At 42.6% G+C, this 13,245-nt stretch overlaps 1 protein-coding gene across 1 annotated transcript in view; it reads left to right on the top strand.

The window, feature by feature from the left end:
- RTN4IP1 (reticulon 4 interacting protein 1) overlaps window positions 1-13,245 on the top strand; it is a 63,874-nt gene that overhangs the window by 10,263 nt on the left and 40,366 nt on the right. The window contains exons 3-5 of the mRNA XM_030199174.1: window positions 2,706-2,774; window positions 4,878-5,002; window positions 9,707-9,755. Of these exons, the coding sequence (XP_030055034.1) occupies window positions 2,706-2,774; window positions 4,878-5,002; window positions 9,707-9,755 (243 nt within the window). The remainder of the gene's footprint in view (window positions 1-2,705; window positions 2,775-4,877; window positions 5,003-9,706; window positions 9,756-13,245) is intronic.

Below are 13,245 nucleotides of genomic sequence, written 5' to 3'. Positions count from 1 at the left end.
AGAGCTGTTGTTGACAGTGGCGTACCAAGATGGGGGTGGTCAGTGCTGGGGGGGGGGGGGGGGGGGGGGGGGGGGGTGCTGCGCGCCTGTTGGCCGAGTCCGCTTGTTCCCTCCCTGCTGCTCCCTCTGCGCGGAACAGGTTACTTCCTGTTCTGGGGCAGAGGGAGCAGCAGGGAACGAGCGGATTCAGAGCCGACAGGCGCGCGGCACCCCCCAGCAGGTAAACATGCACCCGGGGGGGGGCGTGCTGCACCCGAAGTGGGGGCGCATCGGCAATCCGCCCCTTGTGTCAGCCAGCCTAGGAACGCCACTGGTTGTTGAGATGACCTCAGGGAACGCAAAGGTTGATAGCACCTAAGAGTGGAACGGAGAGTGGAGGAGACATCACCATTCAATACCTTAAAGACCAGAGTTTAACATTTTAAACTCTATGCGATACCTAAAAGGTAACCAATGTAAAGACCTCGGTATCGGAGTAATATGATCATAACGAGTTCTTCCAGTAATAACCCTTCCTATAGAGTTGTATACAACTTGCAATGCTTTCAGCGAACCTTTTGAAATACCCATAAGAAGGCTATTACAGTAATCCAGCAATGGACAGACTACAGACTGGACAACCTTTCTAAAATTGTCCTCTGTAACAAAAGATCTGATGCGTCTAAAGATTCTAAGTTTACGAAAAACCTTCAAAATTAAGTTTTGAACTTGCTTCTTCATTGATAGAGATGTATCTAATTGGACACCCAAATTTCTAATTTTTCTCAAGGTGTACTCTCCCCAACTGATACTACTACTACTACTACTTATCATTTCTATAACACTACTAGACATATTCAGCTCTGCACATTAGAACATAAGAGACAGCCCCTGCTTGACAGAACTTACCCTCTAATCAGGACAGACAAACAGGACAAATTAGGAAAGATTAAAACAGACATGGGTCTTGAACAAGTGAATAGAAGTTGGGAGTTAAAAGTACAATGAGAAGTGGCCTAGTGGTTACAGCATTGGACTGACAACCAGGGGAGCCCTGCTCAAATCCCGCTGCTGCTCCTTGTGATCTTGGACAAAGCACTTAACTCTCCATTACCTCAGGCACAAACTTAGATTCTAAGCCCTCTGAGGATAGGGAAATACCTAGTAAATCTGAATGTAACTAACCTTGAGTTACTATTGAAAAAAGTGAGAGCTAAATCCAAATACAGTAGAGTCTCGCTTATTCAGTGTGCTTCTATTTTGTCCCTCATCCACTTGTTCTATATTATCCAGCTTTTCGATTATCACCAACCTGTTGGTCCCGTTTACGTTGGATAATTGAGATTCTGCTGTACATAAATAATCCAGATTATGCTGAGACCAAAGAATTGGCTATCGATTGTAAATTCTGGGCTGGTAATTGTGCCTGCAACCGATGAAAAGATGGAAGTCTGCAAAATGCAAACCTGTTAGAAACTGCAGCCTAAAAAAACCATGACGATTTTAAACCACTTCCAAACAGCCATCATCACGTGAAAAACACCCTGTTTCACACAAAAAAGAGAGCAGATCCAAATGCAATTTATAAAATGATGTCTGTATTTAAAAAATATCCAACATAGGCCATGTCTTGCCCATGCATGGGCTGCATCAGGGTTTACAATACACCATGGGAGGCAGGCCTGGGATACAGACTCACAAACTAAATGTGTTAGCACACCAGCTTCAAGCACAATTAAGCACAGTCTGTTCCCTTCACAGCTACAGCAGTACACATACTAATCTGTGCTGTAATAGCATTTGTACTGCTACAGCTGTGAAGAAAACAGTCTGTGATTAGTTGTGCTTCAAGCTGGAACTGTGTGAGCAGTGGTAGAGCAGAAACTAGCAGGGGCGTAGCTAGGTGAGGACATGGGCCTCCACAGATTTAGCCCTGGCCCCTCTCTACTTTCAACCCCCTGTCGCTGACCCTCCCCCGCCACTTTTGACCCCCCCCCCCTTCCGCCACTGCCGCCGACCCTCCTTTGCCGCCAGGTACCTTTGCTAGCGAGGGTCCCCAACCCCCGCCAGCCGAAGTCCTCTTCTGCGCCGGTCTCCGACGTGTTTGCTGATCTGTTTCTGTGAGTCTGGACTCCTGACGTCCTGCACGGTCGTCAAGACTCACAGAAACAGATAGCGAACGCGCCGGAGACCGGCGCTGAATGGGGTTGAGGACCCCCGCCAGCAAAGGTACCTGGCGGCAGTGGTGGCGGGAGAGGGGCAGCAGCAGAGGTGGTCGAAAGTGGTGGTGGGGGGGTCGGTGGCACAGGGGGGCTAAAATGTGCCCCCTCACCTCAGGCTCTGGATCCCCCTTCCCGCTGAGGTCTGGCTACGCCCCTGGAAACTAGTATGTGTACTGCTGCAGCTGTGAAGGAAACAGGCTGTGCTTAATTGTGCTTCAGGCTGTTGTGCTGAGCCCTAACACATTTGGATTGGGAGTGTACATCCCAGGCACTCTTCACTGGTGTATTGTAACCCCTGATGCAGCCCATGTATAGGCGAAATGTGGACCACGTTGGGTATTTTTTTTTTTAAAAGGCATTTTATATATTGGATTTGGATCTGCTCCCTTTTTGTGTCTGCTCTGTTCTGGATCTGTGCGGCGTCTTTGTGGACGCCTCACCCTGTGTTTCATATAGACTTCTTCCAATTCTAAGTGTTCACTGTTTTTTTTTTTTGTTTTGTAGGTATGGGCAGCCATCCCTCCGTGGAAACAAGGCACTCTGTCTGAGTTTGTGGTGGCAAGTGGCAATGAGGTACAGTGACTCAGCGCATCCATCGCAGCAACACACCTTCTACTTGGCTTCAGCTGCGGCAAGCCAGAGTGATCACAGAAACAAAGAAAGTTAGGCGGTACTTTCACCTCCCATATCTCTCAGAATTAGAACAACACTTTGAAGACTAATTTTTGATGGCCCAATTTAAAGACGACTGAGTGGGGGGGGGGGGGCCCTTCTCCAATTGCAGCTGGCCTCAACTCTTCCCTCGTAGGTTGTGAGTGCCCAATGACTGAGCAGGAAGGAAGGGGAGACGTTTGTAATGCTGCGGATGCAAGTCAACATTGTACACTCACGAAAGAACAGAATATGATAAGCACCGTTAGGCTATATAGTCTGCCCAGCTTAAAACATGTAAAAATAAGGCAGATAAAGACCACATGGCCTATCCGGTCTACCCATTCTTGTCATCTACTATCCCTTCCTCTCCTTTAGAGATCTTATATTACTTGTCCCAAGCTTTCTTGAATTCTGATACAGTTTATTTCCTGGTGTAATTCTGCAGACCCAAACTGACCTTTGACATTCCCTTGGAGTAGCCTAGTGGTTAGTGCAGTGGACTTTGATCCTGGGGAACTGAGTTCGATTCCCACTGCAGTTCCTTGTGACTCTGGGCAAGTCACTTAACCCTCCATTGCCCCTGGTACAAAATAAGTACCTGAATATATGTAAACCACTTTGAATGTAGTTGCAGAGGAGTGTGGTAGCCGTGTTAGTCCACTCTTAAGGTTATCAATAGAAATCAAACAAAATAAAACATGGAAAAGAAAATAAGATGATACCTTTTTTATTGGACATAACTTAATACATTTCTTGATTAGCTTTCGAAGGTTGCCCTTCTTCCTCAGATCGGAAAAAAGACATTTGCTTATTTCCGATCTGAGGAAGAAGGGCAACCTTCGAAAGCTAATCAAGAAATGTATTAAGTTATGTCCAATAAAAAAGGTATCATCTTAATGTAGTTGCAAAAACCTCAGAAAGGCGGTATATCAAGTCCCATTTCCCTTTCCCCTTTCCCTTATGACATCACAATATCAGAAGTGAGCCAAGTATTGGGCAATCAAGCCATTGTGACATCACTGATGAGGTTGGCTCTTATTGGTGGAATGAGTTGAGGAGTAGCCTAGTGGTTAGTGCAGCGGACTCTGATTCTGGGGAACTGAGTTCGATTCCCATTGCAGCTCCTTGTGACTCTGGGTAAGTCACTTAACCCTCCATTGCCCCTGGTACAAAATAAGTACCTGAATATATGTAAACTGCTTTGAATGTAGTTGTAAAAATCTCAGAAAGGCAGTATATCAAGTCCCATTTCCCTTTTCTTCCAAGTAACTAGGGGCCTATCTTTAGCACCTACCCTGTAAAGAAGTATTTTCTAGTGTGACTCCACGTACATCATCTACTATAATAAAACTCACCCTCAACGTTCTGAAGACAACATTCTGAAGTCACTCAGTCACTCCCTGAACGGTTCGACAGTTCATGGTGGTGAAGCCACAACACTGACCATGTCTCCCTGCCCCGCCCTCGCATCAAACGTGATGACGTAGAGGGCGGAACAGTTACAATAAACTAAACTGAACGAAGGGATCGCAAGCTGCGGCACAGCTGGAAGGATTACCCGCGACCCAGACAGCAACAAACACCGACCAAGGAAGGGGGAGGAGTATTCCCTACTCCTCCTCTGCCTACGAAACGCTGCAGACTGGCTGCCAAACAAAAGCGGCCGAGGACGTGCCCAACCATCCCCGGCCTCACGCAAGCCATCTCACACCTCGAGGATGCCAAGAACAACCGCAACAAGATGGTGCCTGCTTCCTGGACAAACGGGCAGATTGGCAAAACCCACCCGGTTGCCGGGACATGCCCTCAAAAAGAGGACATGTCCGGGTAAATCCGGACATATTTATTTTTATTTTATTTTTGTTACATTTTTACCCCGTGCGGTAACCCTACCCCCATTAAGCTGTTTGATTATGAGTCTAGCAGGTGCTGCTGTTGCTGTTTCTCTCTCATTTGCCTTTTCATACAAATGCATTTGTTTATAGAGTGCTAAACTGCCGTAATGTTTGTCTTGCAATTCAGATCTCGCTGAAGCCCAAATCCCTGAGCCATGCTGAAGCTGCTGCTTTGCCATTCGTCGCTCTGACAGCCTGGTCTGCGCTGATCAATACCTGTGGACTTCAGAAAGATAACTGCACAGGAAAACGGTGTGTGAGCTAGCGGCAGGAATCCAGTCTTACTGAGTTCCTTACTGGATTGTAAATTATGAGGATGTATCTTTTCAGCTTGCATTGGTTTAAATGGTCAGTGATTATTAATAAATACTTCCTTAGCGTCTGCTCCAGACCATTCCCAACGAGTGGGTATATGCCCTCCTACCAGCAGATGGGGAGACTGAGAACTGCTAGTGATGTCACGTTATTTGGTCCTGTGTAGACCTGAGTCCCTCAGTATTTCTCAGTCTCCTCAGCGAAGAGAAGGTGAAAGAAGCTATTAGAGCTAAAAGAAAATCCTTCAGAGAATGGAAGAAGGTTCTGACTGAAAATAATAAGGAATGGCAACTCAAATGCAAAGCGCTGCTAAGGAAGGCAAAGAGATATTTTGGAAAAAAAGAGTGCATTGGAGGCAAAAAAACATATAGTAAAAACTTTTTTGGGTATATTAGAAGCAAGAAGGTGGAGATTGGAGGGGTCATCATGTTACCTCCATTCGGACTCTGAATTTCGGCATCTGACGTCATCTACAGGCGCCTACCTTGCCCGATAAGAGCAAGCATCCACTGTAGAGGCTTGGAGAATGCGAGTTTATGTGGGTTCACCTACGGACAGTGGAGATTGGCAGGTTATCATGCTCCCTCCATGAGGGCTGTGAATCTCAATGTCTGACATCATCTGCAGGCACCTACCTCGCCTGATAAGAGCAAGCAAGCATTGTGGCGTGGGACCGCAGGGCAAGCCAGCCAAATGGAAGCGCTGAGGATATTTTGAAAATGTGAAATTAGGAAAGGTACAGAGAAGGGCGATGAAAGTAGGGGATGGGATGACTTCCCTATGAGGAAAGGCTAAAGAGGCTAGGGCTCTTCAACTTGGAAAAAAGACAGCTGGAGGGAGATATGATAGAGGTCTATAAAATATAATGAGTGGAGTGGAATGGGTAGACGTGAATTGCATGTTTACTCTTTCCAAAAATACTAGGACTAGGGGGCACGCAATGAAGCTTCAAAGTAGTAAATTTAAAACAAATTGGTGAAAACATTTCTTCACTCTATATATAATTAAACTCTGGAATTCATTGCCAGAGAATATGGTAAAAGCAAGTAGCTTAGTGGGATTTAAAAAGGGTTTGGATAAATTACTAAAAGAAAAGTCCATAAGCCATTATTAAGATAGATGGGGAAAATCCACTGCTTATTTCTAGGATAAGCAGCATAAAATATATTGTGCTGTTTTGGGATCTTGCCAGGTTCTTGTAACCAGGATTGGCCACTGTTAGAAACAGGATGCAGGGCTTGATGGATCTTCGGTCTGTCCCAGTATGTTAACAAAAATAAATAAATAAAAGTAAAACTGTAGTATCTGGAACATCCACCCCTATCGCCAAGGGCCCAATGGACAACCATGTAATATCTGGAACCCAAGTTGGAGGGACTATAGCTAGCTCACCATGAGAAGGGGCTTCTTTAATTCACCTTATTAGAACTTCCCCACCTCAGCCAATGGATGTGATTTGCCCTTGGGTATTGGGGGAGATAGGTTAAGTTGGATCGATCTCCCCTGCTATGGTGACTTTTTTGCCTAAGGAAGTTGGTTTTCCTCTAGATCTGGACGTTGTGTCTTCCTCTGATGATCAGGATATAACACTTAACGACATATAGAAAGTTGTTTTACGTACGGAATCTATTCTTAAAGGGTTGGTGCCTCAACTTTGTGCATTCACCTCTGAAACTGTTTTAAAGTTAAAGAGGTGGGTGACAAAGTTGATAAATTATCCTCATCTGTACAAAATGTTGGTACTAATGTTACTCCTTTGCAGACCGTTGGTACATTGGCTATTAAAGATAGTCTGTACTTGCATCGCAAATTGAAGACTTTAGAGAACTCCTTTAACAGTAGGAACCTTGGGTTACTTAATTTTTCTGTAACTCATTTGCTGTCAGCTGAAAACCTAAGGGCCCTTTTGCAAAGGTGTACTGAAAAATGGCCTGCGGTAGTGTAGACGTGTGTTTTGGGCGAAACACAGAATCATTTTTCAGCGCACCTGTAAAAAATGCCTTTTTAAGTGTTTTCCAAAAATAGGCATACAGCAAAATGAAAATTACCGCTCATGCATTTTGGAGCTGAGACCTTACTGGCAGCCATTGACCTAGCGGTAAAGTTTTATGCGGTAATAACCTACGCGCATCAAATGGCACTTGACGCTCATCCAATATGCGCGTCCAAAAATAACAATTATTTTTCGGACGTGCACCAGAAATGAAATTACTGCAAGAGCCACATGGTAGCCGGGTGGTAACTCCATTTTGACGCGTATTGGGCACGGGTAGACGTTTACGCAGCTTATTATTATTATAATTATTCGTTACATTTGTAGCCGGAGAAAAAAAAACCACACAGAGTGTGGAGGTGCACTTGATCCCCACGAAACAAGTATCCCACATTTCCCACCTTTTGCAGGCTCAATGTGGCTTACATATAACCGTTAACGGCGTTAGCCAGTTACAGTTTGAACAAATACATAGTATGAAGGAATACAAAGTGATATTGTGGTATAATGAGGTATATGTATGGTAGGAAACAGTTGGGGGAACTTGAGAGGAAAAGGGGGAAGAAGAGTCAGGTAATGTTCGTTACGGTCTTTGGTTATATTGTGTCGCAAGTGACCGGTATTTTTATGTTGGGTCGGTGGGGTATGCTCTTCTGAACAGGTCTGTCTTTAGTGCTTTCCGAAAATTTAGGTGGTCGAGCGTAGTTTTTACTGCTTTTGGCAATGCGTTCCATAGTTGTGCGCTTAGGTAGGAAAAGCTGGTTGCATAGGTGGATTTGTATTTGAGTCCTTTGCTGCTTGGGTAGTGGAGGTTTAGATATGATCGTGCAGATTTTGTGGTGTTTCTGGCTGGCAGGTCAATGAGGTCTGTCATGTATCCCGGTGCCTTGCCGTAAATAATTTTGTGAACAGTCGTGCAGATTTTGAAGGTGATGCGTTCTTTGATTGGTAGCCAGTGCAGTTTTTCTCCAAATGGTTTGGCGCTGTCAAAACATGTTTTTCCAAATATAAGCCTGGCTGCTGTGTTTTGGGCGGTCTGCAGTTTTTTTTTATGATTTGATCCTTGCATCCCGCATAAATTCCATTACAGTAGTCTGCGTGGCCTTGTACCATTGATTGTATCAGGTTGCGAAATGTTTCCCTCGGGAAATATTCACTCATTTAAGTTTCCACATTGAGAGAAACATTTTCTTTATGGTGGATTTCGCTTGGGTCTCTAGGGAGAGGTTACGGTCGATCGTTATTCCGAGAATTTTCAGGCTGTCAGAGACAGGGAGGGTGTATCCTGAGTGTTAATGTTTGTGGGTTTGTATGTTATTGTATTGGGATGAGATGATGAGACAGTGTGTGTTTTATGTATTGAGTTTTAGTTGGAATGCATTTGCCCATGAGTTCATGATGTTTAAGCTTAGTTTGATTTCGTTGGTGATTTCCGCCAGATCATGTTTGTAAGAGGACCCCCTAGTTAGGAAATATTTTAAAGAAGTGTTTACCTTGGTTCATGTAGAAGATGTTGTTTTGGAGAGAATGTTATGTTTCTAAACAAAAGGTTGCTGATTGTGTACAGGAGGGTGGGTGATCTGGCTCAGTTGGGCCCTTCAGAAATTGCAAATCTGACGCTTTTCTGGAGGACTCCACTGACTTTATTTCAGTTCGATCCACACTCCTGGTGACCTTTCTGAATGATAAGGACAACCCTTTAGTATTGCGTTCATATTTTAAGAAGGACTGCTTTTCTGTGGGAAGACAATTCACATTTTTCCAATGTTTCTAGAGTTATTCAACAACAAATAAAGGCCCTTTTGGCCCTTAGAAGTCATGCATTTGCTTTAGGTGCTTTTTTTCTTTCAGAGATTCCCCTGTAAGTGTTTTATAACCTATCAGGGGGCTCAGTATATATTTTTTTTCTGTTTGCAATTAAAGAAATTCCTGCAGGAGCATGTTGTTAATAGTCAGGCTTTAGGTAATGTATTGGAGTTATGTTATTCAGCCTTGAGAAGTAAGATATTTTGTTTTGTTTTCTGTTGTAAACTTACTCACTTTCTCTCTAAATGTGGGCTAATGCTTAGTTAATTAGTGTTAGTGTTTTAGTTAACTAGTATTAGTTGCTACTCATTTTACTTGTATTTCTTTGAGAAATGTGTATTTATTAAAGTAAATTTTTAAAAATGTGCATTACAACTTCCTTCTTTGCATCTAGTTAGATTATCTGCTACTAGAAATAGGGCATTTTGTTATTCTGGTTACTTTTTTTTTTAACTCCTTGAACTGTGGATCTACTGTCTAATATTTTATTGATAATTGTTTTATAATTTTGTTGTTAGGTTTTTGTGCAACGTGATAATTCAGGTTTTATGTGGTTTTAATCATATTATAACTGAGAATATTGTTTTCTTATTTTGTATTGTATGTTTAGTGTAAATTGTCAATTGAGTACTTTTATTGTAAACTGCTTGAACACATTTTTTGTATGTAGTGGTATTTTAAGTAAATCAAATCAACTATAAGAATGTTATCTTCTCATTGTTCAGTGTACTGGTTTTAGTGATCGTGTCCTCTGCTGCTACGACATCGTTTTTTCTATCTTCTGTAGATACTGTTTTTAAGGAATGTTGTGCTAAAGAACTTTAATTGCTTCTGTCTTTTAGAGTTTTAATCCTTGGAGCAGCAGGTGGAGTTGGTACTGTTGCCATCCAGGTATGTATTAAAGTAATGATTGTGTCAGATAAAGGCCGTGTGCCGTGCGTCTCCTGTATAGCAACATTAAGGCCGTCTACTGTGTGTTTCCTGTACAGTCACATCGATATATGCACAGTAAAGAAATTGTCAGTCCATGGACAAGATCATTGATAACTATCACTCATAGTGATAGTATAAATTTTCTATTTCTCTTCCTGCCTGCTATAGTCGAAGCGGCTGATAAAATGGTGGCTTGCTGGATTTCGGAACCACCTCCACCTCCTGCTGCTGTTCCTACTTTGTTTGACAGGCCTGTTCCCCCAGTCAATTCTTTTTAAATATCTGGGAAGTACGAGCTTCTATTTTTTTGTGCAAATTGAGAGCAATTCATAACTGACTCCTTAGGTTTGCTGTTCTGTGCGTGTATTAATTCACGTTCTCATTCACATATACATGAGTGGAGGAGTGGCCTAGTGGTTAGGGTGGTGAACTTTGGTCCTGAGGAACTGAGTTCGATTCCCACTTCAGGCACAGGCAGCTCCTTGTGACTCTGGGCAAGTCACTTAACCCTCCATTGCCCCATGTAAGCCGCATTGAGCCTGCCATGAGTGGGAAAGTGCAGGGTACAAATGTAACAAAAATAAAATAGATACTATTGGAGATTCTACATGGAATGTTGCTACTATTGGAGATTCTACATGGAATGTTGTTGCTATTGGAGATTCTACATGGAATGTTGCTGCTATTGGAGATTCTACATGGAATGTTGCTGCTATTGGAGATTCTACATGGAATGTTGCTATTCCACTAGCAACATTCCATGTAGAAGGCTGCGCAGGCTTCTGTTAAAAACAAATAAAAAATGAATATATGTATGCATTTCAGCAATATCGATTTTTTTAAAAAGTATTTCGAGAGTGTTTTGATGTACTACTTCCAAAGGGGCATCTATCAAGTATTGAATCAAAGGGTGTGAAGACTTGTGCAGCTGCCCTTTTAGATTCTTATTCATAATTCGTAATTACTTTGTGAATATTTGCTCCTTCACACTGAAAATATAGAGCAGTGTTTCCCAGACCTGGTCCTGGAGGTACCCTGGCCCAAGGGCGTAGCCAGACAACAGATTTTGGGTGGGCCTAGGCAAGAAGTGGGTGGGCACCAAGTGTTCTCCACACCACCACCACCAAAAAAATATCTAAGTTGGCAGGAAAACGTTTCTTTCCACCTTGGCAGTCTGCAGAAGGCATGCGCTGAAAACTGAGCATGCACAGGTTCCGGTATCGTTGAGAGTAGCGTTTTTGTTACCATTAGGTGGAAGTCTTCAGCTGATGGAGCTTTGGATCCCCATCAGCTACCACTAAATGTGTGCTACTGTTGGGTGGGCCTGAGCCCTAAGTGGGTGGGCCCTGGCCCACCCAGGCCCACCTGTGGCTGCGCCACTGCCCTGGCCGGTCAGGTTTTCAGGATACCCACAATGAATATTCATGAGAGATACTTACATGCTCTGCCTGCACTGCATGCAAATCTATCTCATGAATATTCATTGTGGGTATCCTGAAAACCTGACTGGCTGGGATGCCTCCAGGACCAGGTTTGGGAACCACTGGTATAGAGTATGTTGTGTGGATCAGTGAAACAAAACTCCTACTTTTTTTTTTTAATTATTATTTTATTTATCATTTTACTTAATTACATTCACATTTATCACCTAAATGTAAGGAAAAACAGAAATTAATATAAAGGAAAAAGAAAACATTTTCTCTCATCAATATATATTATATAATTGTCCACAATTGGGAGAGCCAAGATCAGGAAAAGAATCTCAAAGAAAATAAGAAAAACTCAAAATGGTTAATCTTACAATTCATATTTTCTGAGGGAGGAAGGTTAATCGGTAATTGCAGCCGGTACAGTGGTAACTAAAGGAAGTTGCTGCAGAGGGTTCTTCATCTGTTCTTTCAACTCCACAAACTCTTGTAATTTCTTAGGTTCAACAAATAAGTAATAAGGAAATAAAACACTTAAAGGGAATCGCTCTAGGAAGGTCCCACCTAGGGCAATGATTCTTGGCTTAAAAGCCAAGAATTCACACCTACTAGTCTGCGATTCCCTTGATGTGTCAGGAAATATATTCATCTTTGAACCCAAAAACCTATCAGCCATATGTAGGAAATACAATTAAAAAAAAAAAAACCTCCTACTTCTAATGCATTTTGAATTAAAGTTTTTATGAAAAGTGTAGAAAGTGTGAAGACATTTGTAAGACATTTTAGTTGGTTTGATTCATCTACAAATTTGGCTGAAGGTAACTGGTTAAAATGTCTTCATTATGATAGCATGGTGCTTTCCCGCATGTTAAATCCCCACTTAAGTTGATGCCAGACTTCCGTTTCAGTCTCTCAATCATACTGCCAACATTTCCTCTAGGCCTCTTGCCCATAAACATCAAAATGCCTTTTGTTACAAGGATTACAGGAGAGCTGTTGCCTTCTACATGGAATGTAGTTTATTCAGGTTTTTTTTGTACTGCCTTCCATAACGCATACACCAAGGCAGTTTACAATTATAAAGCTTAAGTATACAAAGATTTAAACCCATAAACAATCAACCCATCTCTTTTGGTTTACTGATCCCAGTAGACCAGGAATCGCAGTGATAAAATTCTCCATTTTTAAAAGACTAGCAGATGCATCACCATCTGTTGTAGCCAGGCAGCACGCCTGACGAGAAAAACCATGCCAGGGCCATGGTGGCATCAGTTGTCTCCAGCGCAGGGACTTAAGGCTGCATGGTCACATCCCGCTACCATCTGGATACAGCCTTCTGACAAGAGAACAGCTTTGGACTGTTCGATCTCTACTGTCCCTTTAAAGGATAGAGTTTTAACTCCATCCCTTCAAGGGCCCATTTTTATAATTTTGGGGTTTCTTCTCTATCCAAAATCCCCAAGATAGGACATCAAATTTCCCAAGAATAACGTTTGTTTGTTAGCAATTCTTGTTTTCTCCCCTATTTTTGTTGTAAATGACCGTTAACGCGGAAGTCTCAGACGTATCACACTCGCACACAGCAAAGTTGTTTTCTTTTTTTTTTTTCCAAATTTCTTTATTATATTTTAACATAATAATTACATCCATTCAATTTTGCAATTCTCAACACATATAGCTGAGCAACCTCTTCTTCCATAACAAAATTTGCAAGCGAACTCTTAACAGTCCCTCACCCATTCCTCCCCCTCCCCCCCACTTAATGTGATGACTTATGCACTTCTCTCATCTGTTCATATGGTTGCCAAATTTATTGAAACCTATGTAATTGGCCTTTTCTCAGTGCGGTCAATTTCGACATCTGATATAAATAATCAAGATTAATTTTTACTGCTTGAATCTGTGGCATCTCTATCTGTTTCCACGCCCTTGCCACTGTCAATTTGGCTGCTGCAAAGATCTGGCTAGCCATTTTATGTTGCTGTGTCTTACATTTCCCCGGGCGGAAATGCAAAAGGCAA

The sequence above is a fragment of the Microcaecilia unicolor genome, chromosome 3 (genome assembly GCF_901765095.1).
Source record: "Microcaecilia unicolor chromosome 3, aMicUni1.1, whole genome shotgun sequence".
NCBI lineage: Eukaryota > Metazoa > Chordata > Amphibia > Gymnophiona > Siphonopidae > Microcaecilia > Microcaecilia unicolor.
Note: the sequence above shows the minus strand (reverse complement) of the source record. Positions and strands in the feature narration are given on the sequence as shown.